The following is a 23,162-nucleotide window of genomic DNA, read 5'->3' as shown; positions in this document are numbered from 1 at the left end:
ATCACCACTCATGGAATCTAATTACTCTTCTCAGTAGACTCCTCAAATGCTCGTCTAGGTATCTCTCCTAGATTATCTATCGACTCAGAACTCCCTCTCTAAATGATTCCTGCTAGATACTCTTACTCAGCACATACTCAAGGAACATAACATATGTAAACAATCCCTAGGCTAAGCCATCACAAATCAGGCATCTCTAGCCCTAAACATGAAGTACCTAGCCTATCCTCTAGCATGCATAAATAATATCTCATAAAGTAAACAATATAGGTATTTTGGGAAATCACCGTTCGGGCTCTGGCTGATTGTACACACTGCTCCTTCTTGTTTTTCTCTTAGAAACTCTTACTCATTTTAGAAAAATCTTCTCTTTGAAAACTCTTCTCAAATCCTCAGTTTGAGTCCAGATTTACCCAAAGGTGCATCCGAATCCCTCAAACCAAGGCTCTGATACCAACTTGTAACGCCGTAAATTTTCAAACAAAATTTTCATTAAAAAAATCATATAATTCTCATAACACATTTCACAAAAATCTCGTTTATTTAATTTACAAATCGCGACTCCATATTTGTTTGATTAAAACCCAGAATCCTCAAAACATAACTCTATCCCTGGTGTGTACAATCAAACCGGTGCCTTCCCGTGATCCTGAGAAAAACCTGAAACACATAACACACAACACAGTAAGCACGAAGCTTAGTGAGTTCCCCAAAATACCACACATACAACTCAGTAGCCACTCGAGGCTATATCACTGTAAGACTCTCCGATCAATGTGTCTCAATGGGACCCTCCGGTCCCATAACTCGGGTGGACCCTCCGGTCCTAACTCTGTAAGCTCAACATAATATACAACATAAATCTCAAATACATAATGCAGGATATCACAACACTCAATATAAGCACATAAGATACACATAAGATACTCTGATCACACATAGATCACTACTCATAGTATAGTGAGAAGACTCACCTCGAAGCAAGCAAGCAGTTACCCTCGAACTTGAATCTCGAACTAGCCACCGCCTAACACATAGTGTAAATATCTCTAATCAATACTCGAATTCTCAACTCTAAGTAAACCAAAGGTTACTCTTTCTTTCTCTACTCGGGAAGCAGGTAAAAGACCATTTTACCCCTCCATGGTCTCCATTACTCACGATTGACTCAACCCTAAAGTCAACAGAAGTTGAACTCGAGTCAACACTCCTTGTTTGAACCGACTCGTCGAGTGCACTCATGCAGCTTGTCGATTCCACTCACATCCTCAGAAGTCTCGTGAAGGTCCAACTTAGCTCTTCGAGTTGACCCCCAACTTGCCGAGTTATCTCATGATCAAGCTCATTGGGACAAAGCCTCACCGACTCGTCGAGTCAGCCCATGGACTCGACGAGTTCCTTCGATCTGATTTCCCATTTAGACGTCTAAAGTCAGATTTATCAATCCAAACCCTAGATCTAGCCTCCTAGGGTCCAAAAGTCACGTAAAGCTCTGATCTTTATGTCCATGCATGACATATGTTGCTCTAAATGCCCAAAACAATTCCAACAATGTGCTTTCACACTATAACTCTTGTATGGCTAGGTAAAGCTTGTAACTTTGGGACTCTCTGGACCTCACAAGGTCCAGATCTGAAGTCTAGACCTCAAAAGGGACCTTATGCATTCAAAGTCCCAACAATAAGTGGTAAAAAGCCCTAACTACCACAACATGGGATCTAGTCACCATAAGGAGAAAGGTGAGCACTTTTTACCTTTCTCAGAAGCTTCTGGACAAGATAACCTCAGATCTACTGGCCTCCTTCACATTACTTTCTTGAATCCTCCCCTTCACTTCAAAAGTAATGCACCAAACACTCAAATGTAAGCTCAAACTATCTCTTTAAGCTCTATGGCCGCTTAGGGTTTCTCTCAGTGTGGAAGAATGGTTAGTGAGCTGTAATTGAGACTATAAATGTCCTTAAATAGGTCCCAAACTCGGGAATTTAGGGTTTCACCACTCAGCGTCTACTCGGCGAGTCGACTCTCGGACTCGTCGAGTAGACCACTAATCACACGTGGTCAACTCGGCCCTACTCGACGAGTTAGACTCACAACTCGTCGAGTCACTTAATTAATCTCAAAATAAACACATAATTAATATACATGGGATTCCGTATGTTACATAACGGGGGGATGATGTGACAACCCGTAAAATTCTAACTTGTAAAGTCAATCCAATCAATCAAAAGTCAGACTTGTTTCTATTACCTTTATGTTGTGTTAAGGGTCTGTTTAAGAGTTTCTAAGCCTATTAAACTTAAGGATTGGATGTTGAGAAGTGTTAGCTTAGGATTAGAGGAATGCAATCGAACCAGAAAACCGATCAAAGGGTGTTCACGGCCGTGAACCCAAGTGTGGCCGTGAACCCCTCTCTATATATGTACCTTTCTTTCATTTATTCATCATTTATTCCATCCTTGGCCGTAAACCTCTCAAATTCTCTCAAGCATCATCCAACAAAGGCTCTCATTTCACCCTAAAAACGTAAGTGTCTCATCTCTTCTTGTTGTTCCTTGAAATCCCTTACCTTTCCATCTTCATTCATCATCTTTTCATTACTTTTCCTCAAGAATCTTCAAGTTTGGGGCCGTGAACCCTTATTGTGTTCATCATTTGGGCTGTGAACTCCCATTGGTTCGTGAACCATCATCATTTGGGCCGTGAACTTCAAGTGGGACGTGAACCATTCTTCAATAGTGGGTCGTGAACCATTCTTCAATATCTGTGAAAGGTTTGATATGCTTTATTAAACCCGTATAACTTAAAGGACCTTAAATGGTTAATTCTATAATACCTTAGCTTATACATCATATTTATATATAATTAATATTCGATAGGCAGTGGAATGTGTGCTTTCCGTCTTACTTCCTGTTCCTTGTTTGGTTGTGGGCTTAGGGCAGATTCACACATTTAACTGTCTGTTCGATATTAGATTATATATAACTAGTATAAACTAAGTGATTATAGAAGGAACTATTGTGGTTACCATTTTTACTAAAGGAAATGTATGATTTTCTTAAGGAATGTTTTCTTCAAATATAAAAGAACTATTACAGTTAACTCCATGAGTACCAAATGAATACGCCAGGGTTATATACAATGAAGATCTAACAAACAATGGGATGTGTGACTTCCGCCTCATTTCATGTTCCTTGTTTGGTTGTGGGCTTAGGGCAGATTCACACAATCGATTGTCTGTTTACTCTGGGTTTTTTATAACTTTTATCCATTTAGTACTCATAGAAGGAATTGTAGAGTCATTTTTACTTATCATTCATCACATCAGAAAATATAGGATTTTCTGGAGGAACAAGCGAACTTTTCTAAAAGAACTTATAGTATACTCTTTACAACAAAAATACTTATGAACTCACCAGCTTAAATGTTGATCTACTCTTTCAAAATAACTTGTATTCTTAGGAAACTAGTAGACAGGTACGCGCTCAGGGATTCAGAAGATGGAGCATAGTAGTTTCATGTCTTGTTTTGTAAATTACTTTGGAGTCAATCTTTTGTGAATCTAATACATTGTAAACACTTTAATATTAATGCAATGGTTGTTTGTTGCTTTTATTACTATGATGCATGTGTTGCGATACTACATATGACGTCCTCCGCCCCCGAACGTTTCCGTCGTTCCGGTTTGGGGATGTGACAGAAGCGGGAGGTAAACCTAACATCACGGTCAGAAACAATAAAGACCGGAACTCCGTGGCGAGCAACTATCTCGCGGACATACATGTCGACCATCTTCTCGACCGTTGAGCTCTCCTGTATGGCCAGGAAAGGGGCACTCTTGGTCAATCGATCTACGATGACTCATATAGCATCAAATCCCTTCGCCATCCTCGGTAACTTGGTAATGAAGTCCATCGTGATCTGTTCCCATACATGGGAATCTCTAGATGATGTAGCTTGCCATGCGGCCTCTGATGCTCGGTCTTGACCATCCTACAGGTCAAGCACCTCTCGACGTACCAAGAAATTTCTCGCTTCATACACGACCACCAATAGCTCAAACTCAAATCCCGGTACATCTTAGAGGCCCCCGGGTGAATAGAGAAGTGATACTTATGAGCCTCCTCCATAACCATCTGTCTGACCCCACCAGACATCGGAAGCCACACTCGACCGCATTAGGTCAATAATCCCTGACTATCCTGAAACCGGGTGTTCTCACCCCTAATCCTCTCCAGCTTCCAATTCTCCTGACACATACCCTCTGCCTGGGCTTCCCTGATCAATCCCACAAGTGGAGAATCCACTGATATCCTCATACATACTGCCGGAGTGGAAGATCCAGCTGACTTGCGACTCAGAGCGTCCGCAACCACGTTCGCTTTACCTGGGTGGTAAAGGATCTCACAGTCGTAGTCCTTGACTACATCCAACCACCTTCGCTGCCTCATGTTTAGGTTCGGCTGATCCATGATGTGTCTCAAACTCTTATGGTCCGTATAGATAGTACATCGGACCCCATAGAGGTAATGCCTCCATATCTTGAGAGCGAATACCACCGTTCCCAACTCCAGATCATGAGTAGGGTATCTCGCTTCGTGCGGCTTCAGCTGCCGAGATGCGTAGGCTATCACCCGTCCTCTCTGCATGAGGACGCTCCCAGACCTGTGATGGATGCATCACAATAAACCACAAAATCCTCCTCTCCCTCGGGGAGGGTCAAGACTGGAGCCTCGCACAACCGCTGTCTGAGGGTCTCAAACGCCCTCTGCTCAGGGCCCCACCGTAAATCCACCTCCTTCCTCGTCAGACGAGTGAGGGGTACTGCAATCTTGGAGAAATCCTGTATAAATCTCATGTAGTACCCTGCCAATCCCAAAAAGCTCCTTATGTCTGAAGGAGATTTCGGAACCTCCCACTGCATAACCGCCTCGATTTTGGTCGGATTGACCAAAATCCCTTCCTGGTTAACGAGATGCCCCAGGAACTGGACCTCTCGTAACCAAAACTCACACTTCGAGAACTTGGCATATAGCCTTTCTAGCCTCAAAACTCCCAATAATTCCCGTAGATGCTCCACATGCTGCTCTCGGGTCTTGGAGTATACCAAGATATCGTCTATGAATACGATGACCGAGCGATCGAGAATCGGTCTGCAGACCCGATTCATCAGGTCCATAAATACTGCAGGCATGTTGGTGAGCCCGAACGGCATCACCACAAACTCGTAATGTCCATAACGAGTCCGGAACACAGTCTTCTCCACGTCATCCTCTCTGACCCTGACCTGATGATACCCAGACCTCAAGTCTATCTTGGAAAACCAAGATGCACCCTGCAACTGATCAAATAAATCATCTGTCCTCAGGAGCGGATAACGGTTCTTCACCGTCAATTTGTTCAACTCCCGGTAGCCGATGCACATCCGGTGTGAACCATCCTTCTTCCTGACGAAGTGTATCGGCGCTCCCCACGGGGAACTGCTCAGACGAATGAACTGCTTTCCTAGCAGTTCCTGCACCTGTGATGACAGCTCCTACATCTTTGGTGGTGCCAACCGGTACGGCACCTTGGCGATAGGGGCCACACCTGGCACTAGGTCGATCCTAAACTCGACCTGCCTCTCCGGAGGCAATCCGGGTAACTCCTCCAGGAACACATAAGCAAACTCCCTGACCACCGGAACCTCTGAAACTAAAACCTGATATCTGGCCCGTGTATCTACCACATACGCTAGATAACTTGCACACCCGTGCTGAATGTACTGCTGAGCCCTGGCAGCTGAACAAAACCCTGATCCCAATCTGGTACCCTCGCCATAGACAATCAGTTCTCCTCCACTTGGGGTTCGGACCACCACTCGTTGACCCTCGCAATCGATCATAGCTCCAAAGCGTCTAAGCCAGTCCATGCCCACAATCACACATACATCCCCCATGGGAATCGGGATCAGGTCTATCTGAAAAGATACTCCGAAAATATCCAATATGCAACCCCGATAGACCGAAGAAGCGGAAGCCCCATGTTCGTTGGCGATGGAGACTCGCAACGGACACTCTAACTCTCCCACTAGCAACCCGAACTCCCTACTGAAAGTCTGAGAAACAAACGACCGACTCGCCCCCGAGTCAAATAATACCAAAGCAGGTAAGGAGCTCACTAAAAACGTACCTAATCACAGGTACAAACATATAATCATAAAACAGATATAATCAGTAAGATAAGGGATAGAAACATATCAGAAACCACATCCGGTGCTGCTCTGGCCTCCTCGGCTGTAAGCTGGAAGGCGCGTCCCTGAGCCCTCGGGGGTGTTACTCGACCCTGACGCCCGTCAGTGATCCTCAATGTAGCTGGTGCGGGAACTTGCGCCGACTTTGCGGCGAGCAACGGGCAGTTAGCCTTCATATGGCCAATCTGCTCAGAGTGGTAACATAACCTCACACTCGGAACTGGGGGGTTGGCGATAATCCTTCGCATAATGCCCCTCCTTGCCACACTTATGGCACCCGCTACCTGATCGACAAGCTCCAAAATGACCCTTTCTGCACTTTCCATAAGTGCAGCCGCGCTGACCTCTGGTCCTAGTATCAGCGGTCTTGGACCGCTTCGGCGTCGGTTGTGACTACGCCGGGGCCTGCCGCTGCTCCCTAAACTGCAGCTCAATCTCCAACTCACGCCGCCTAGTGGCCTCCTGTAGATCCAGAAGCGTATCACAACGTTGGGTCGCCACAAACTGTCAAATATCAGTCTTGAGCATGCTTAAATAACGTGTTATCTGAGCCTGCTCAGAAGCAAACTCCGGGCAGAACATCGCCCTCTCAGTAAACTTGCGGGTGATCTCCGCCACTGTCTCACCATCCTGTCTCAAGTCCTGAAACTCCTGAGCTAGCCGCTCCCACTCCACCCGTAGGATGTAGCGAGCGCGGAACATATCCCTGAACTGCTCCCAAGTAACTGCAGCTCTCTAGTCATCCGAATAAGACCCAATCATCAGTCTCCACCAGTCATTTACCCTGGACCTCAGCAGGTTCAGGGCACATCTGACCTTCTGGTCAGTAGGACATGAGCACGTGAAGAAACAGCCCTCCACGTCAGACAGCCACCTCATGGCTCTAATCGGATCCTGAGTACCATCAAATGTCGGGGGCTTCGTGTTATCGAAGTCCCTGTACTGAAATGCTCGGCCAGCTCCTCCCCCAGCCGCTGTTACAACCGTTGTAGCTGCTGCGGCAGCCGTCTCAGCTAGGGCTGCATATCTGTCGTCAAAATACTCCATCATGGCGGTCTTCATAGACCCAAACATCTCAAGAATCTGACCCCGGAGAATCCCGACCACCTCCTCGTGTATGATCTCCCTGATACGATCCTCTGTCAACACTGGCCCACCCTGGCCGATAATCTCGAGCTCTGTCGGAGCACCTTGATCGCCCTGCCCTGATCCCAATCCGGATCCGGTCACAAAACGCCTGGTAACCACCATACTGAAAATACACCAGGAAGATATCAGATAATCCGCATAAATAATTGGGAATCAACTCCCAACTAAACCCTAGGGATTGTGACTTCTTTGCTATGCGTATGGATCCTGTGCTTTTAGTAGTACGAGCCCATACTACCTTCCACACCTACCCATATTTGTCTCAAGTATCATCACAACGCCCTAACATCATACATATGCATGGTGATCGCTCAATCCTCACTCCTAGAGGAAAGCTAACTATCTCAGAACTGGTCTACTAGCCTCGCGCAACTCAACCACCAATGAAACTTCCACCAACCCTGCAACACTAGTGTATGCTAGTCATACATAAAGCTGGACCCTATAGACTTTCGAATACCTGATCCTACCCTAAGACCTTCATCAAACAAGAATAGGAAATAAGGCCAAACCAAACATTCTCAGGCAATAAGATCTTAATTATGTACGGCCGTGATGCATACACTAAGCAACTACAGTAATGATGTCAATTTCATATAAGGAAAACCCTAGGCTATCAGGTATCATACAATCAGGCAATTCTATCATGCAATTCCTGAAGATCCCTAGCCTAGTACTAGCATGTTGTTCTAACATATCACATAATCAACTAACTGCATGGTATTTTAGGGTCTACTTTCTGGCTCCGGCTGATCGTACCCTCTGCATCCTCATTTTGAAAACCATTTAAAAAAAAAATCATTTCGAAAATATTTTCCTTAGTTTGAGACTGGATTCACACAAGTGTTCCTCCAATTCACTCAAACCAAGGCTCTGATACCAACTTGTAACATCCATAAAAATCATGCCAAATTTAAACTGGTAAAACATTTAGAAACCAACAGTTATTACAAATTTGTTTTCAAAATAGTTCTATATCAGAGTATCCCAGAAACATAGTCATAAAATATGAGGAGCGGTGCAATCATGCCTTTGCCTTCCCGTGATCATTTGAGGTACCTAAAACAAAAACTGAAACTGTAAGCCCGAAGCTTAGTGAGTTCCCCCAATATGTCGGTACATAACAAATAGTACACATAATAACAACATGTAATGGGTCCACAACTCTACAGATTGGATTACCCCCAGTGCCCACAGTGTGAGTCTGGCTTGCCTTCCAGGCCCACATCTCACATCTGGCTTGCCTCCTTCGGTCCTAAGACTGAAACATAACTGATCAGCCCTCAGTACGATCCTGGCATACCACTCGGTCCTCAACTCGTATCTGGTATGCTAGTGAGTCCTCAGTATGAGTCTGGTATGCCTTCCCGACCCTTAGCTCATATCTGGCATACTCCAGGGTTTGTTGGTCACTGGACGAGGCAGTGCAACCTCAACCCTACCCATACAACATGTCTACATATACAGCTAACTGCAGATACAGATAATCAAACAGTAACAAAGGTAGTCCTACAGATCTACCAAACTGGTATAGCAAACTAGCATGTATAACTATCTCATACTCAACACGTAATCAACTACTGGGATATCAAATCCAATGGGCTGGCCTTGGTGCCTTAGACCCCTTAGTATAGTGAGGATAACTCACCTCGCAATGTCGCTCTCAACTGATGAATCAAACTCCCGAAACGCTGTCTCACCAAAATCCCAACTATCCAAAATAACGAATATTAAGTTAGTAAATGGGAATACTAATCTTGACTAAGAATCCACATAGTCCGTTTCTAATTTGGGCCATGACCCAATATGAAATTCACTATCCAAAAGTCCATATACATAAGCCCATTAATGGCCCAATTTTCCAAATTGGGCCCAACTCCCTAATTGGGCCTCATTCTAAAATCCATTACCAAAACTGGCCCAAAACATCATTGTTAAGAAAGTCCAGTAAGGCCCATGTCAACCTGGCCCAAGAGTGGCCCAATCCCCGAAGCCCAAAATGTCAAAAGCCCAACAGAGGGCGTACGTGGGGCGTACTCCTCTGGTACGCTGGGCGTACTTCCATTTGCATTGACCACCATCGGGGTGGTTGACTCAGTACGCTGGGCGTACAGAAACTACACGAGGCGTACGTGAGGTTTTGCCAAAACCCTAATAAGTGCTTAATGGCTTAAACACTTAAGCCTAAACTTCAGATCCATTGACCAAATATGCCTAAGAATCATAAAGTCTCGAACTTTAACACTTTGGACGTCCAGAAATTTCTTAACACATGGTCATAATCCATTAAGACCTTCCTACTCCATGCATGAGACACATTTAGCTATTGGGACCTCATTTTTATCACTTAGGGCCTCTTCAAGGGTCTGAAAGGACAGCCCATCTCGTCCAAATCACATCATTCACGAACTTGGGACTTTTGGGACAAGAAATGGTTCCTTAAAGCTAGAATGGAAAGATCTATATCATACAAGCATAAAGTTTGAAGCTTTTTACCTTCTGGAGCTTCTAGGGCACCAAACAACTTCAGATCTACAAGCTTGTTCTCCTTCTCCAACTCCTTGATGAAACACCTCCTTCTCCAACTACTCAAAACACACTCTACAAGCTCGCACACATAGGGAAATGATTAGGGTTTAGGGAAAACGGCTCTAAACTGTGGACGCTGAGGTAAGGGAGGATTATGAGCTCATAAGGATATTTATATAACACCCAAACCCCAAATATTAGGGTTTCCTCCTGATGTGAGTATGCTCAGCGTAGACAAGTGTACGCCCGGCGTACTAAGGCACGTCTAGTACGCTTAGCGTACCTTATGTACGCTTAGCGTACTAGCCTTGTTCTCAAAGTTGCAACTTTAGCCCTTAGGCTTCTCATGGGTCGATGTTTCTAACCTCAGGGACTACAAATGACCAAATAATAATAGAAGAGGGGATTCAGAAATACTTGCAAAATCTCGGGATGTTACATATGATCTGTCATCTGGGATCAATGCATGCGGTTTATCACACCGCAAGACGGTTAAGTCAGGGGTGGCCATCGTTACTCCGTTACATCGTTTGTACGATAGTACTAGATTTGACCACATCGTTAATACAATGGTACTAGGTTGGTCTACATCGCTATTTCATCAAAAGGAAAATGAGAGGGAAAAAGCAACCATAGACACTAAGTCAGGCCTTTTAGATTATGATTGTGGTGGAAAAGGATGCAACATATATGAAATCATGTATGTTCTTATTTAATATCATGCCTACCAATATTATATTTGATTTGGGAGAAAAAAAATCTTTTTATTGTATATGATTTTGTTGAAAAAATGGGATTGCCACTTCACGGGTTAGGATCTGCACTATTAATAGATTGTAAATGACGAATTAATGCATGTGAGGAATATAATGAATTAATCTATTGTCGATTTAAACATAAATAACTTTTATATGCATTTATTATCAATAAAGCTAAATGGATTCAACGCGGTGTTATGTATGGACTAGTTGGGAACCAACCAAGCTAACATTCTTAATTTGCAGGAAGTGGATGGTGAGGATGGTAAGGATCAATCGGAAGAGGCACCAATTAGCTATTAGGGGTGTTTTGATTGATGGAGTGTGGCTTGATGACCCGGGGAAGGTTAAGAACGAATTCTAGTTCTATTACAAGATTCTATTCTCTAGAAAGAGAGGGAGGCACCCTTCTACTGATGCAACTCATTTTCGTTCGCTTTTGGAGGCTTGGGCTTAGTTCCTTCAGGCTCCTTTCTCTCGTGATGAGATTAAAAGGGGAATGTGGGACTGTAGTTCGGATAAGGCAAATTTTCTTTTGGTTTCTTAAAAAGTTATTGGGATCTCATTTATGATGTTGTGGTGGCGTTCGTTCTTCATTTTTATAGTCACACGCCGATTCCGAAGGGATGTAACGCCTTTTTCTTTACGGTCACCCATAAATTTCGTGAACCGAAGACTATTAGAGATTTTAGACCTATTAGTCTAATTGGTCGCCAATATAATATTATTGGTAAATTATTAACTAATAATATAACACTCCAAAATCATAAAAATTTAAAACTTTTCAAAAACAACCATTAAGCATCATTGTTTACAAAAGACCATTGTTTCAAAAGTAAAAGTCATGTCAGAGTGTCCCAAAAGTCAATATCATGAAAAATAGGAGGATGTGCACGGTCAGGCTTTCGCTTTCCCATTATCCTCAAAAGTACCCAAAACAATAAACTAAAACTGTAAGGCAAAGCTTAGTGAGTTCCTCCAAAGTACCAACACACCACATAACAAACAAAGCATGCAAATGTGAGCCTTCCGCCTGACTGGACTGGCTCACAGGGCCTACAACCTATCTGGACCGCTCTACGAGCCTTCGGCATGACTATACCGCATCGCAGGGCCTACAACCTATCCGAACATCTCTCTGGGCCTTCGGCATGATTGGACCGCCTCGCAGGGCCTACAACCTATCCGGACCTCCCCGGGTGTCTTGGCCTTCAGCACAAAGCAGGACCGCCTCAACCCAACCATAATATGTCGACATATGTAACATATAAACATAAACACAAAACCAACAAATACAAGTAATCATGCAGATCTATAATCAACCATATACTAGCATAATACTATCCTATAACCAGGATACATAACCTAGTATGCCGGCATTGGTGCCTTCGACCCATGGGTACAATGAGGAAAATTCACCTCTCAGTCTGAAAATATATCTGCCAGAACACAACTCCGAATGACAGCTCAATTGGTCACCTGAACACCAAATAATGACCGATCTCAAATACCACTCAAACGACCTAAACTACCCTTAGGTCAAACTTGGTCAAAGTCAAAGTTAACTACAACAGGTCTCCACATCGCGACCATCATTGGCCATGTCGTGTCCACCAAAAGAAAAAACAGTCGAGTCCCAGCCCAGCGGCCACGCCGTAGGGATCTTGGCTGTGCCGTGGGTACTGGGTTCCCAAACAGCTGAATGGGTTAAGTCCATTTGCTTGATCTTAAGGGCTCCAAAGCCCCGATCTGGTATATTCTCAGGTCCAGGTGGATAAAGTTTCCAACTTTATCCTTCTACACTCTCTAAGGGATAGGGATCCCATTCTAGACCTTAAAAGGGGAAAGAACAAAACTTGGCTTAACCCATTAAGCACTTTCTCTTGAAGACTACAAGATCGCTTAATCTAGAACGTTTCTAGCATCACATAACAACATAAAAATCCTTACTTTCTACACATGCATTTCCAATGCATGTCTTGGACTCTATTAGGTCAAAATGAGGGTTTTTGGCCAAATCTACCATGCAAGATGCTAAAACTCAATGTTAATCCAGTTCCAAAGCATCTAACGTCCAAAATGACCTGGAGATTCATAAAGTTTGCAACTTTATGGGATCTCACCACCCAAAAGTCAAAGACATGAAGTTTAAGGCATAGAAACCTAGATCTATGCACCATAAACCAAAAAGCTTGGAACTTGGGGACTTACAAGAGTCCAGAAGATGCACAATGAGATGGTGGGAATAGTTGCTTGCTGAATCCAAGCATAGAAGCCACATCCTTCTTCTTCAATTCCCAAAAATCAGCACAAAAAGCTTAGAGAGCAAGAATGGAGGCTAGGGTTTTCTTGGAGGCTGAGAGAGTGTGATGGAGGCTGAGGGTGAGCAAACCTAGCCATCACATTCCATTAAATACGGTGCAAACCTTGGAGATAAGGGTTTCTCATTAAACACCTGCCACGTCGTGGCCATAGACTGCCACGCCGTGGCGGCCATTTAAAACCCATGATACAAGGACCATAGCCACGTCGTGGGATTCCTTCAACACGAAGTGGTGTTGCCCAAAATCCAAAATATAATAAATTAAAGTACCTCTAAGAAACCGGATGTTACAAATAAGTTGGCGGAGGTTATTGGTGTTGTTGTTAGTTTGGAGTAGTATGCCTTTGTTAAAGGTAGACAAATTTCAGATAGTCTGTTTCTTCTGTATGAGGTGGTAGCTTGGAGTAAGACTTAGAAAAATCCACTTATGAATTTTAAGGTGGATTTTAAGAAGGCTTATGATTCTTTTTCATGGGAGTATCTTTCGAAAATTATGTAGATTGGTAAGATTTGGTTCGATATTAGATTATGGAGCTTTTGAGATCAACTAGGGCTTCAGTTCTAGTTAACGGGTCTCCTACTGGGAAAATTTCATATTCAGAGAGGTGTGAGGCAAGGGGATCCCTTATCTCTTTTTTTTTTGTTTATTGTGTCTATGAAGGGTTTTCATGTTGCTCTACATAACGGTCACCCTGTGAATGTTTATAAAGGCATTTCTATTAGTGGAATCGAGATATCTCATCTGTTTTATGCTGATGATGATGTTGTCTCATTGTCTTCGTGGGATCCTGAGAATGCTAATTCTATCATCCATATTTTCCAGTATTTCTACCTTGCTTTGGGTCTTAAAGTCAATTTCCATAAAATTAAATTGATTGGAGTGGGGGTTCCTCATTCTCAGGTGGAGGTGGTTTCTCATAGATTGGGTTGTGCTCTAGATTGTATCCCCTTTATTCATTTAGGTGTGCCTGTTGGTCAACATATGTATCTGGTTATGGCATGGTATCCTATTCTATATCGTTTCGGAGCAGATTATCGGGTTGAAAGGCAAAATGCCTTTCATTTGATGATCGACTTACTCTGATTAAGTCGGTTCTAGGGAGTCAGGGTAGCTATTTGATGTTGATTTTCATGCCTCCAATCTTTGTGCTCAATTCGCTAGAGGCTTTTCGAGCTAGGTTTTTTTTTCGGTGCATATTTGGATGAGAGACACATGTATTAGGTTTGATGGGATAAAGTTTTAATGGACAGAAAAGAGGGCAATCTTGGAGTCGGGGGCCTATTTTCCTTCAAAAGGGCTATGTTTTTTCAGTGGCACTAGAGATTCTTTCATAATCCAAACATGATTTGGGTTAGGGTTATTAAAGATCTTTATGGTTCTAATGGGGGTTGCAGTTCTTTGCACCGACAAGAGGTTGGACGGGCCCTTGGAGATATCTAAGAGGTGAAATATAACGTTGCGTCAATAAAGACCCAAATTTTAATAGAAAAGACACAGTTAGGACCAAAATCGAAAAAGTGAATGTTAAAGTCTCAAATATAAAAAGACACTTGAAAATTTGAGGACCATTCTTGTAATTTACTCTTTATATTATTTAAAAACTCAATCGTTAACTCTACCGTGCATGAAGTGGATCCATCACATCCCGGCCCATGAATCCAATGTCTAATATTGGGTTCCAAATGCTTACTGGTTGCTCTATCGCTTTCCAAATGTTTTCTACCAGTTTTTTACTCGTTTGTTTTCAAAACTATTTTTTTTTTTAAATTTTAAATCAGTTTTATATATATATATATATATATATATATATATATATATATATATATATATATATATATATATATATATTCTAAATAACAGAAATATATATTGTTGCAACTAACAACCAACATTATTAATAATTCATCCCGACGAGCCCCAACCACACCTTCACTCCCAACCCCGCTAAAATATATATAAAAATCTACTTTTAATATTTTAATAAAATGATTGAAGCAAAGCTATGAGCCTAGGATTGTATTCGACTCTAATGATAATATGAGGACAACTTTTCAATTAAAATAAAACATTTTGTCGAAAAAGATAATCACATTTAATGCGATATTTTTTAAAATAAACATATTTAGTATATCATAAAGATGAGAAAGTGATATATGCTTTAGGGACCAATATTTCGAAAAGGTGTTGGGACCCCATTCTAAAGCTAAAGTGGGAATTAGAGCTCCTTTCATCCAATAAAATTTCACTCAAAGATATTCAAATCGAACATTGAAACCCTCCATATACCCAAGGAATTAGGGTTATAAATGGAACTTTTTTGGTTTCGAATTAAACAGGTTAATTTAAGAATTTTACGATCAAACTAAGTTCCTAAATACGAAACGCTTGTAATTTAATTGTCTCATTCTCTAATGATATTAATCTTCGAATATTACAAAAAAAAAAAAAAAAAAAGAAGAAGTTTTGTTTGGTTGTACCTTCTAATATTACAAAAAAAATCATATTATTTTGTAACTTAACTATAAAAATACAACTATAAATAATCAGACGGGCCCATAGCACCAAGTTGAAATGATGAAGGCAAAATGACGTTAATCAGTAACATCTTATATAAATACTTGCTTCTATACTAGGGTTATCCACAAAACCATCATACTTTGGGACCATGTTATGATAATACTAACATTTGTTTCACCCTATTTTTTTCAAACCTATAATACTTCATACTTGCTAGCTCCTATAGCTTCGTTGACAATTTTACATTTGTGAGCATTTCACTCATAAAGATCATTCTTATGTTTTAAATATAAAAGTGACAATTAATTATCATACTTTTTATAAATATAATATAAAAGGTAACTATTTCACTTAAGAAATTGATTTATCTATATAAAATATAACACAATTGTAGTTATCGTACAAGTTAGTGAAGCATCATTTTATGTGATGGATCAATTTCTAAAGTAAAAGAAACACCTCTCGTATACTATTAAAATTACAATAAAACCTCTCATATACTATTAGAATTACAATAAATCACTAGCCGACAATTTTGACCATTTTATCATTGTGAAAATTGCATTCATAATCGTTTTTGTGGTGTTTTAAAACTAAAGTTGACTTTTATCATATATATATATATATATATATATATATATATATATATATATATATATATATATATATATATATATATATATATATATAATCATGGACATACTTTGGACCATTTTTAAAATTAGGACAATCACAAAGGGTAAAAATAGAAATTAGGCTCATAGGATGCATCTTTTATAAAATTTGGTGGCATAATGACCAGAAAGACAACATTGCACAACTAACTATTAAGCTTTGACTCCTGCAAACCCTATTTTAACCACTCAAAATTAAATTAAAAGAGCTAAAGAATATTGTAATTGGTCATGGTTGTCATATGGGTCATGCTCATACTCCATGTCACACTCATCCCCACCTATTATTATTCCCCACTCACACAATTATGTTTAATAACATAGTGATTTGTCGCCATGGTTGTATGAATTACAAAAAGGCCCTTGTAATGCGCACAATATTACAAGTTGGTATGGAAATTGTTACTGTTGTACAAGCCAAAAGCAAATACAAAAAGGGTTGTAGTGTTGTACCATATTATATTACACAATATATTAAGATAGAAATTGTAACCGCAAAGGTAAAAGATCCCATCATGAAAAAAGGCATCTAGGAAGAAGATGAAGGACTCAAACTGAAAATATAGCTGACATCACTTGTCGCTTTCCTCATCTTTCCTGTAGCGGCTCACTTTTTAGTTTTTCCAAATTCAGAAAAGTGGTGAACGAATTCAAGGGCAATTTATGTAATTTACTATTTTTGGGAAACAAATTAAGTATGTAGGGGTGTCTTGGTAACTTTATTCTTCCAAATGTCAGTTATTGTAGTTACTTTCAGTTCTACTTACTCAAAATAGTTGGTTACAAAACTAACAATAAACAAATGGAATAAAATTTTATCATTTATAATATAATGCTTATATCTTACAAAAATAACTACTTTAATTGTCCAAAAATGCAACCATTTACCCAATTTATGATCCAAATATCCTGTAATAATTGAAGCAATGTATTTCCAATATGATATCTAAAAATTGCCATAATTATTTGGTGAAATTTTGCTGTCATATGTCAATTAACACATCTCTAATGTATTAGACAATATTAAACATTCACAAAGTATTTCCTTTATGGACATTGACCAAAACACCCCTAATATACAATTGAGACAGTCGCAACCCATCATTACAGACAAAGGGTGCTTTTTGTAAATTCCATACAGACATCAACAAAAAGGAAAAACTCACAAATATTCGAATTCAATGAAAAAGGAAGGGGCAAAGTGTAGGTGGATTTTTTTTTTTTCTATTTATTTCCCGGGTCGGGTCGGGTTGAGTGGGGTCGTGGATTGGGATCAATTAACTGACAGCAGCAGGATCACCTGCGAGTCTTGATGGTGGCGTCGCCGTCATGCGCCATGGCTTCGGTGACAGACGCTAATTTTTGCAGATTTAACTTCACCACCGTGTCAGCAAAAAGCCGTGTGTCCTCCTCCGTGTTCCCCTCCGGCACATCCACCACATACGATTCCAAGACAACCGTGATCGGCCGTGCATCCACCGCGCTAATTATCTCATGCACCGTTGTCACAGCGTGGTAATTCCTCAATCTGTGTTCACCGCCGATGATCGTGAACCCCATCACGTGTTTCTCATCATCCAACAAGTCTAGCCGCTCCGTGCTGGTTGCTGCCGGCAATCCTGATATGACGTTGACGTCACGCGTGCACCCCACCGTCATTGTGAAGCCTTCACTAACGGTGCAGCTCTTGATAAAGTGCTTGTAAGTCTGCGGTTTGTCAAAGCGACGGACAACAGACCAGACGACGGCGGCCGGCGCGTGGATGTGTTGGGCGAGTAGGGAGGAACATTGGGATGAGGTGAGATGGTAGGTGTGGAAGTCGATTACAAAAGGTTTCAACTGGTTGAACTCATCCTCGGTCAAACCTGGTGGGGCCGACAGGTGGTGGGTCGTCGTTGTGGTGATCGTTTGGGGCGGTGGCGGTGGCGGTGGCGGTGGCGGTTTGTCCTCTTCCGGCGTGGCGGAGGATTCGCCTTTCTCCATTGACACTAATCCAGCTTGAGAGAGAAATAAAAATGGATATTGGAGGAGAGAGAAAGAGGGGGTTGTGGGGGGATAGATAAGGACTAAGATTTGTTTTAAGTTTATAAGAGATGGACTTCTAGGTGATATGAGGGTATAATAGGAAATCACTTTGTCGCTTTATTTTTTTAAACTAAAAATGTCGAGTATTCCGTGAGTGACACAGGGGTATACAATGATAATAGAAATATAGGGTAAAATAGGGAAGTTTTATATTTAACTCTAAAACTGTTTATTGTACGTCTATTTAAGTGGAATATAATTTGATAATTTATGTGAATAAGATAATACGTACCTGTACAATGTAATTTTGATCTTGTGGTTTGCATAAAATATTAGTTTTGGTTTTAGTATTGGAATATAATTATGTATGGATGGGAAATATGATTATGAATGGTTCTTATTTCACTCTTTAGTATTTCTTTTAGTCCTTGGAACTTAATTTTGTCTGTTTATTCTGTTAAATATGTGTGTTTATTCTGTTAAATGTGTGAAAAAACAATTTTTTCCTCACCAAATCAGCAAAAAACATACTACATTGACCATTTCAATAAAAACACCAAACTATAAAAAGAAAAAAACATACTAAATAGACAATTTTTCTAAGATCTCTCTTTATGTAGAATCCTACTATTTCCTATTACATGAAAATTGCATCAATGAACGAGTTTTCAAGTACATGTACAAAATTACTATGCCAATAGGCTTAAACTAATACAACTAAATGATACAACACTATATGTACACTAATAATAGCAACATAAAACTCTAGTTATGGATGAAGTGACTAACTAGGACTTAAATGTTATTTCATTGATAATACACATCCAGACTACAAAGATACACATAAGCTTAAGATTTACAAAGTACACATAAGCTTAAGATTTACAAATAACCTGGATGTAATTTACACAACAAATTAAGCTTATATAGCCATCATTACATATCACCACATGTAGAACCCCAAGCGTTTTCAGATCTCGACGATGGTTGAGGATGATGATCCTTCTTCTCCGACGTCAATGTAAGATTTGAGAAAGGGGGCCGACGACATAGATTTGAGAAAGGGGCGACGTAGATCTGCTTCTTTTCCGTTTGAGCTTCTTTTCGTTGTCAGATCTGCTTCAGATTTGTTCATCGAGAGATTCTGGTTTGGTTAGGATGTGTGTTTATCAGCTTTCGTGTGTGTGTGATCATCTGATTTCGTGTGTGCGTGTGTGTGTTCATCTGATTTCGTGTGTGTTTCATCTGATTTTTTGTGTGTGTGTGTGTGTGTACGTTCATTTGATTTCGTGCGTGTGTGTTCATCATATTTCATGTGTGTACATCTGATCTGATTTTGTTTGTGTGTTCATCTGATTTCGTGTGTGTATGTGTGTGTCATCTGATCTGATTTTATGTGTGTGTGTGTGTTCATCAGATATGATTTCGTGTGTGTGTTCATCAAATATGATTTCGTGTGTGTGTATTTATCAGATAGGGGCGAACTCAAGAACAAACTCATATATTGTGTATTGGTTTTGTTTATGAGATGATTTTTTTGGCGGAGTTGAAGTGGCAAAAAAAGTTTAGGTGGAGATGGAGGTGGTAGAAGGTGGTCGAACGTGTTAGTGGCGGAAGATGTTCTCGAGTGTTTTGTAATCTATGAATATGTTCTTGGGTATTTATCAAACACAAGGGGGGGGGGAAGAGATTTTAGTTGTTGTAAAGAAAATAAAAACTAAATTAAAAAGACAAATTCGTCATTTTGAATGTTTTAGAATAACTTTGGACGAAATTCACTACAAATGAAACCTTTTGGACCACTGCTGCAAATCTAAAATATTTTGGACAAACATTTAATTTTTGATATATCATAGGGATCAAACTTGCAATTTTGTCTTTTTCATATATTGCCCTTATTTAATTACTGTTGAAATTTGTTGTTTTAATTTCTATTTTTTTTTTCATTTATGTTGACACTTAATGATAGATTCTAGGGCCGTTGTTTTTATTCAAAACTAGACAACTATGAATTTGTTTATTGCCATTTTACCTGTTACGACATTCAATTCCTAATCTATTAAATATGAAAAACTGAGAATAATTTATGTTTGACCAAAATATAGAGATTTGTTTACCAAAATATTATAGGTGAAAAATATATTTACAAATCTATTGTGGTTTGAAGATTATTTATCCAAAAAGAAGTACTTTAATTTTAAATGTTATTACCTATATTAAAGAAATAAGTAAAAATGGTCGGGTCCACCAGTCCTGTTTATCTTATCATTCTCCTTAGTCGGATCATTGAGTAGTTTGGTTGTTAAATTGGATGAATCATGGGATTGAAGGTCCATAATGCTACCTCCAAAGAAACCATCCCCGAAGTAGCAATGTCATATGCCTTGATACTTTACATCTACGACTTCAACTAGTAACCTCAAGTAAACTCCGATTCATTATATAAGAAATCCTTTAATAGATACCCCCTACTATTTTGTGTGACCCATCACCACTATATTTATTAATATGAAACTTGTAGACATTGACTTAGGTGATGTTTGTTTTTTGTCTGCAGATCTGCGTGGTCTTTTCTGTCTGCGCCGCGCAGGCCACGCGCAGACATTAGCCTTCGCAGACTATTTGTTTTTCTGAAGACTACAGACCTAAAAATGTCTGTGCGCCCTCTTCTTGGCGCAGATGTGGATCATAGTCTTTTAACATCTTCAGACATCTTCTAGCCTAAAAAAACACATATATCTTTATTTTTTATAAGTTTTTTTTTTTAAATTTATATTTTTTCCAACTTTATTAATGATAAACAATTTGAAAAAAAAAATTACAAAACTTAAAAAAAACGTTCGACGATACAAACATGATATTTTTGACAAATTTATAAATAAATATTTATTACAATGACAGCCGTTGAAGTTGTTTATATAAATATGAAAAAAATCATAATATATATTCTTATATTTTTTTGCCAAATTTTGTAAAACATTATTAATACAGTATCGTCAATTTCTCGAGAAAATATTTATGATACATTTTTAATGGATTTAATTGAAAATTTCGTTAATTCATACCATTTTTATTTTTATTTTTATTTTTTATACAATAATACATAAAAGTTGATCTAGATTTGTTAATTATTTATAACAAAGTTATAAAAATATTTAAAAACCACTTTGAAGTTAAAAAAATCAGTTTATTTAGATTTCAGTTTATTTTAGTAGCCCGCAGATGTTAAAAAAACAAACAGTCTTCTTTTTTCAGACTGCAGACGTTTGGTCCACCTCTTCTACTGCAGAGGTCTACAGATATGGTCCGCAGACTGCAGACATATTGCCTCAGAAAAAACAAACAACAGCTTAATATCCTTTATTTGACCCATCATGATGTAATGTTCCTTGTGCAAGGCTTTTTATATGATGATTGATATCATCTTCTTTTTTACAAACTTATAATGGAAAAAATTGACAGTTTACTAAGCCATAATACTAGACTATTAGGTAATTAGGTGTAAGACTCATTTAATACATGGGTTAATTAAAAAAATTAAATATAAAAGTATAAATATTTAAGAACTTTGGATTTATAAGAAAATAAGAAAAATGATGAATTATTGAAATTGATTTTTTTATATTTTAAATTTAAATAAATAAACAAAATAAACTAATGAGCTTTAATTTGAGAATTTTGAAATAAGAAGGTAAGTCCATTAATGAAATTGATATTCATTTATTACTACATTTATTGTAATTATTACATTAAAGTATTATGTGTAATTTATTAAAATAGAAAAACCTATAAAATGACATGTGAAAAAAATTAATTCAAAATAACCACATAATGACATTTGGCAAATTGAATGAGAGTATGACATGTGGCAAATAAACCTTCATTTATTAGAGTAGATACATTTTTTTTGTGTTATACACACATGTTGTTCAAACCAATGAGAAAAAGGTTGAAACCAAAAACTCTTAAGTACCTTTTTTTTATGGCTAAAACTCTTAAGTACTTCTTCAATATGTTATTGTTCCTGCCTTGAAAACTATTCAAACAAATTTAAAAATATTTGTTAAATGTGACATGAGCATTTGGAACATTCTTATGAATATTTTTGTTCAATGGAGCACTTAAAACTCAACGGAGCACTTAGGACTCATGGAGCATGTAACAAAGGAACAAGTCATCTGAGAAGTGAATGGATCATCTAACAAAGGAAATGATCAAGTGACAAAGGAATGAAACTTCTAAAAGGGGGTATGGAACACTTGGAAGATGTATGGAGCACCTGGGAGTGGAATGGAACATCTTGGTGCATGGATGCACCATCTATGATCAAGGTGCGCCACTGGCATAGATGCGCCACTTTGGTGACAAGATGCGCCATTAGGAAGGATGGTGCGCCATTGGGGAACAAGGTGTGCCACTTGTGAAGGATGATGCATGACTTAGAAGAAGGATGTGCCACTTAGAATCCTGATGTGCCATTTGTGAGGAGTGTGCGCCATTCTTGGAGGATATGCGCCAACCCTTACTCAAGATGTACCATCATCATCCTAGATATGCCATCTTGGTGCAAGGTGCGCCATTTGGTTCCCTGGTGAACCATGGTATTCCTTGATGAGCCACGTGTACTATGAAGTCCCCTATGATGCTTAAGATTATTCAAGGATACTCAGAAGTTGAATACGCTCAAGGAATACACCATGATGGATGATGTGCCACTAGTGTTCATAATGCACAACTTGTGCATCATGATGCTCTACTATGGCTCATGGTGCTCCATCATGTGCGTTATTGATGCTCATGTGTTGTTTGTCATGGATGAATGTTCCAGAAGCTGCTGCATGGCAGATTATGATTGGTTGATACCATTCATGTGCCTATAGGCCAATGGGCTTGGCCCATTAGGGTTTTGGGTCTGATCCCTTCAGTATAAATAGGGATGCATGTTAGTCATTTA

At 39.5% G+C, this 23,162-nt stretch overlaps 1 protein-coding gene and 1 pseudogene across 1 annotated transcript; one reads left to right on the top strand and one right to left on the bottom strand.

Annotated features, from left to right (window-relative positions):
* The first annotated feature begins 13,519 nt into the window (after positions 1–13,519).
* LOC145163424 (uncharacterized) lies at positions 13,520–14,075 on the top strand. The gene is made up of 2 exons (XM_079082263.1): positions 13,520–13,603; positions 13,653–14,075. Exons 1-2 carry the CDS (start codon positions 13,520–13,522, stop codon positions 14,073–14,075), a joined length of 507 nt encoding a protein of 168 aa, XP_078938389.1.
* Positions 14,076–17,206: 3,131 nt separating this feature from the next.
* LOC145165507 (abscisic acid receptor PYR1 pseudogene) lies at positions 17,207–18,257 on the bottom strand (annotated as a pseudogene).
* Between the last annotated feature and the right edge of the window lie 4,905 nt (positions 18,258–23,162).

This window comes from Lactuca virosa, chromosome 3 (genome assembly GCF_052849685.1).
Source record: "Lactuca virosa cultivar CGN04683 chromosome 3, Lactuca_virosa_CGN04683_v6, whole genome shotgun sequence".
Taxonomy (NCBI): domain Eukaryota; kingdom Viridiplantae; phylum Streptophyta; class Magnoliopsida; order Asterales; family Asteraceae; genus Lactuca; species Lactuca virosa.
This window is presented reverse-complemented; position numbering and strand designations above follow the sequence as displayed.